The following is a 4512-nucleotide window of genomic DNA, read 5'->3' as shown; positions in this document are numbered from 1 at the left end:
CCCTTTGTACGAACAAAAGTAAGAGAAATTCAGGATAAGAATACGAACATGTTCTTGCATGAGGCCCAACGTTATCAAAGGAGTGCAGATTAAAAGAGAGTTCATTCCAGAGCCTGGGGGCCAGAGAGGAGAAGGCACGGTCACCACGGGTCTTGAAGTGAGGGGAACCATCAGGACATGTTGATCCTGTGAGCGGAGGTCTCGTCTGGGGTTGTAAGGGGAAATGAGACTTTTAATGTATTCAGGTGCTTGGCCATGAAGAGCTCTGAAGGTGAGGACCAGGATTTTGAACCAGAAGTCAGTGAAGTTCTGCTAGGATCGGGGAGATGTGGGTGAATTTGGAGGTTCAGGTTAGGAGTCTTGCTGCTGAGTTTTGGACAAACTGAAGAGGATTTAACTGTTTCTGGTTAAGACAGGTGAACAAGCTGTTCCAATAGTCTAAACAGGTAGAAATGAAGGCATGAATTACCATTTCCAAGTCTGAACAGGACAGCAGGGGCCGGAGTTTAGAGATGTTCTGAAGCTGAAAGTATCATGTAGAAACCAGGTTCTTTATGTGTTTATCTAGAGACAGATCTGAGTCCAGATTTACTCCCAGGTTGTTCACATTCTGCTGAACAGTTGAACTCAAAGAGCTGAGATGTTCTTTTATTGTTGGGATTTTATTTTCAGGGGCCAGGATCAGTGTCTCTGTCTTACTGAGGTTTTAAAGTAACAAGTTGTCAGACAGCCACTGGTTAACTTTAGTGACACATTTTATAAGAGAGGTGAGCTTGTGGGTGGTGGAGTCATTAAAGGAGCAGTATAACTGCAGGTCATCTGCATAGAAACGGTAGGAGATGTCTGGGAAATTTTTGATGACCTSAGTCAGGGGGYGGATGTAGAGCAGGAATAGAACTGGGCCCAGGATGGAACCCTGTGGAACCCMACAGGWGAGTTTGGCTGAGTCTGAGAGAGATTGACCTAACAAGACTGAGAAAGAGCGGTCTGAGAGGTATGATTTGAACCAGTCTAGCACCACCTCGGATATCCCTATGTCTTTCAGGTTTAGAAGGAGAATAGTGATCGACAGGTCAAAGTCTGAGGACAGGTCCAGTCAGAGGAGGACAGAGTACATGTCTCTGAGGACAGGTCCAGTCACAGGAGGACAGAGTACATGTCTCTGAGGACAGGTCCAGTCAGAGGAGGACAGAGTACATGTCTCGATCAGCAGACATTAGCAGATCATTTGATACACGAAGGGCAGTCTCTGTAGAGTGTGATCTGTGGAAGCCAGATTGAAAGTGGTCAAAAAGATTATTTACATCCAAGTACGATGTTAGTTTTACTGAAACAATTTTCTCCAACACCTTAGACAGAAATGGTAGCTTTGAAATGGGCCGGTAGTTATTTAGGTCAGATGGGTTTAAAGACGTTTTTTTAATAAAGTTTCCACAACTGCAATTTTAAAGGATTCTGGGACACATCCTGATGTAAGAGAGAGGTTTACCAGGTCCGCAAGCGTGGGTCCTACTACGTGGTAAACGGCTTTTAAGAATCTGGGAGGTAAGATATCAAGAGGGGAGGCAGATGGTTTCATTTTTTAGATTTTGGTCCCAAGATTATTCACAGTTACCAGATCAAAAGAAGACCAGGAAGGAGTGAGAAGGGGGGGGGGTGTGAAAAGGAGCATGAGACGGTTGAGTTGAGATGCTGTTGTTCTCAATTTTAACGACAAAGTGTGTTAGAAAGTTGTTGGGACTGGCAGGTGAGCAGGCAGCAGGAGAGGAAATGACCAACGTGTCAGTGGTGCTGAATAAGGCTTTGGGTTTTTTTTTTTAAATYGGGAGACCAACTGAGCAAAATATTGAGACCTGGCATTTTTTATCATGGTCTGTGATAATCTGAGATCTCTAARGTGCACAGGCCTTCTGCACCTAAAAGAACATGGGTTTTCTTAAACATCAAAACTTGCAAATGTATTCTAGTAKACCTCAGTACTGTGACTCTAAAGCAGTAAATGAGTAAAAAATAACTTTAAAAAAATAATAATTGTACATGTTTTTAAAAGGCTGAGATAACTCTCTAAGATCGATCTTGGTCAGTGTTCTGGGAGTTGGAACAAGTTATTTCAAAGATCCTAATGTTTAAGTGCTGTGTTTTTAAGAAGTTTTATTTAAAATCACACCATCCAGTTCAGACTGATATTTGGAAACTGAAACTAAGTCTCCTGCCAACTGTGTTTCAGTGAGGACTGACTTTATTTCTGCTTCTCTGCTTGAGCTCTTGTTTGTTTCTGACAGTTTTTATCAGCTGTTTCTGCCCCCCCGGCTGCATCACAAGCTCTGACTATAGTTAGCCTGTCATGTGTTTTCATTTTGCTGCCTGTGGTGGAAAACAGAAGGAACAATTTGAAGTTTAATTAGTATTTTTTAGATTTAAAAATCTTTAAAAAATACTCCCTGAAGCCACTGTTTGGTTCTGATTTGAATCTGGATCAAATGAAACAATCACAGATGGTTCCTGTACAGATAAGAGCATGGTATTTGAGTTATGAATGGTTTCCTACAGGATGTTTCAGATAAAAGGATGTTTATACCACCTGCTGTGAATTTTACCACTATGTTTTTGTTTTGTTTGTTTTTTCATGGGTCTTCATCAAATCTAATTGTAAGTWCACATCTTGCAATAAATAAGTGTTGCATCTTTATTTTTCACAGAAAGAAGAAAAGGCRATGATCGCCAAAATGAGCAGACAGAGAACGAACTCTGTCACCCACAACAGCGGCCACTGGACCGACCGGCCCTTCTACAACCACCTGGGTGGACCCCAGATCTCCAAGGAGATCAGGAGGATGGTGAGGAAGATGAAAAACAACCCTCTGCTGTGTGGAACATTATATCTGTTCAGGTTATTAGAGGCCAGGTGATGATGATGATGATGATGCTGTTAACACATCATTAATGGTCAGAACCCTTCAGGGATAAACCTCAGTAAGCCTTGTCCTCTTTCAGGGTGATGTAATAATAAAAACAGTGATGTCATTAATGCAATAAATATTGGCCAACTTTACACAAAATATACAACATTACAGTACAGGGACTCAAAAGGTACCGAATAGTACGACCAAACAGAAACATGCCTTATAACTGGAATAAGCAGATTTAAACTTTTTGCCAATGAGGTCTGGTGTAAATCAGGATTCTGCTCTTTGTTTTTATGTGCACAAAGTTAATAAATTGCAATTTCAGGTAATAGTTTTGTTGTTGTTAGTGATGAAATCTCTCCTTGTTTGTTTAAACGTTCAGTGAGATGGAATGGAWGCTGCCAGGCGGAGCAGAGGAAATATTAGTGAATATTATTGTAATTAGTATGAGGCACATGACTGCATAAATATGTGTTTGTGTTGTAATGATGAAGCTAAATTATTCAGAGGCTCATAAAGGAACAAACAGCCTTTCTATGTAAATGATCTCTGTGATTATTAGTTTGTGTTTTCATGTGACCAGCATGCAGCAGCCCAGTGACTGGATGGTAAAAACCTCAGTCAGCAGATGTGACAGAGCAGAGCAGGAAGGGAACAGCGCCACCTAGTGAGGCTTCAGACACTTGAAATTCCAGCCAGCTTGGTTTTTGCAAACTGATCCGTGGATCCTTTTTTTCATTTTTTTGGAATATATAATAAAAAATAAAATAACAATCCATTTATTTTTTATATCTGTTTTTAAAATGAAAACAACAAATGACCAAAAGGTACACAGACCCAGTCTAAGAGGACATCAGAGCAGTCCTGCTTGTGTTGTCAAATGGACTCACATCAGAGTTCTTTAAAAGCCTGCAGACATACTTCTACCATGAACCTTTTTCATTTTAATCAGGTGCATTTTAATGTTTTTATGCTATTTGTGCATTAACATCAAGAAAACGGTAACTCCTGAAGATAAAACACATCTGCTGTAAATTCATCTTTTTACTTTTGCAAAAAACCAATAAGCATTTGACTCAACAGAAAGAACAAAGTGATCCTTTTTTTTCAGTGTAGTTTTTGCCTAAACTTGTTGTTGTGTTGTTCCAGAAAAGACATTGTGATGAAAGCTTTGTAGTGACACACTGTGCAGACAGAAGTTTATACTTGTTTTCTGTTTCATAATGAAGMTTACAGTGGGGTGTGAAAGTTTGGGCAGCCTTCTTAATTTTCCTGATTTACCTTTATAAATCACTGATTGTTTGGACAAAAAAAATCAGTAAAATATATCTTATAGGGGACAAACACAATGATATTTGAGAAGTAAAATGAAGTTTATATGATTTACAGAAAGTGTGCAATAATTGGTTAAACTAAATTAGGCAGGTGACTAAATTTGGGCACCATAGAAAAACCTTAACTCTATATTTAGTAGCTCCTCCTTTCACAGAAATAACAGCCTCTAAACTCTTCCTACAGCTTCTAATGAGAGTCTGGATTGTATCTGAAGGTATTTTAGACCATTCTTCTTTACAAAACATCTCTAGTTCATTCAGGTTTGATGGTT

General features: G+C 39.6%; 1 protein-coding gene across 1 annotated transcript in view; it reads left to right on the top strand.

Moving 5' to 3' along the window:
• Positions 1–4512, top strand: part of LOC106530128 (adenylate cyclase type 5) — a gene marked incomplete at its 5' end in the record, with an annotated part of 71204 nt that overhangs the window by 40291 nt on the left and 26401 nt on the right. The window contains 1 exon segment of the mRNA XM_014025704.1: positions 2700–2837. Within this exon segment, the coding sequence (XP_013881158.1) occupies positions 2700–2837 (138 nt within the window).

The sequence above is a fragment of the Austrofundulus limnaeus genome, unplaced genomic scaffold (genome assembly GCF_001266775.1).
Source record: "Austrofundulus limnaeus strain Quisiro unplaced genomic scaffold, Austrofundulus_limnaeus-1.0 Scaffold492, whole genome shotgun sequence".
Taxonomy (NCBI): domain Eukaryota; kingdom Metazoa; phylum Chordata; class Actinopteri; order Cyprinodontiformes; family Rivulidae; genus Austrofundulus; species Austrofundulus limnaeus.
Note: the sequence above shows the minus strand (reverse complement) of the source record. Positions and strands in the feature narration are given on the sequence as shown.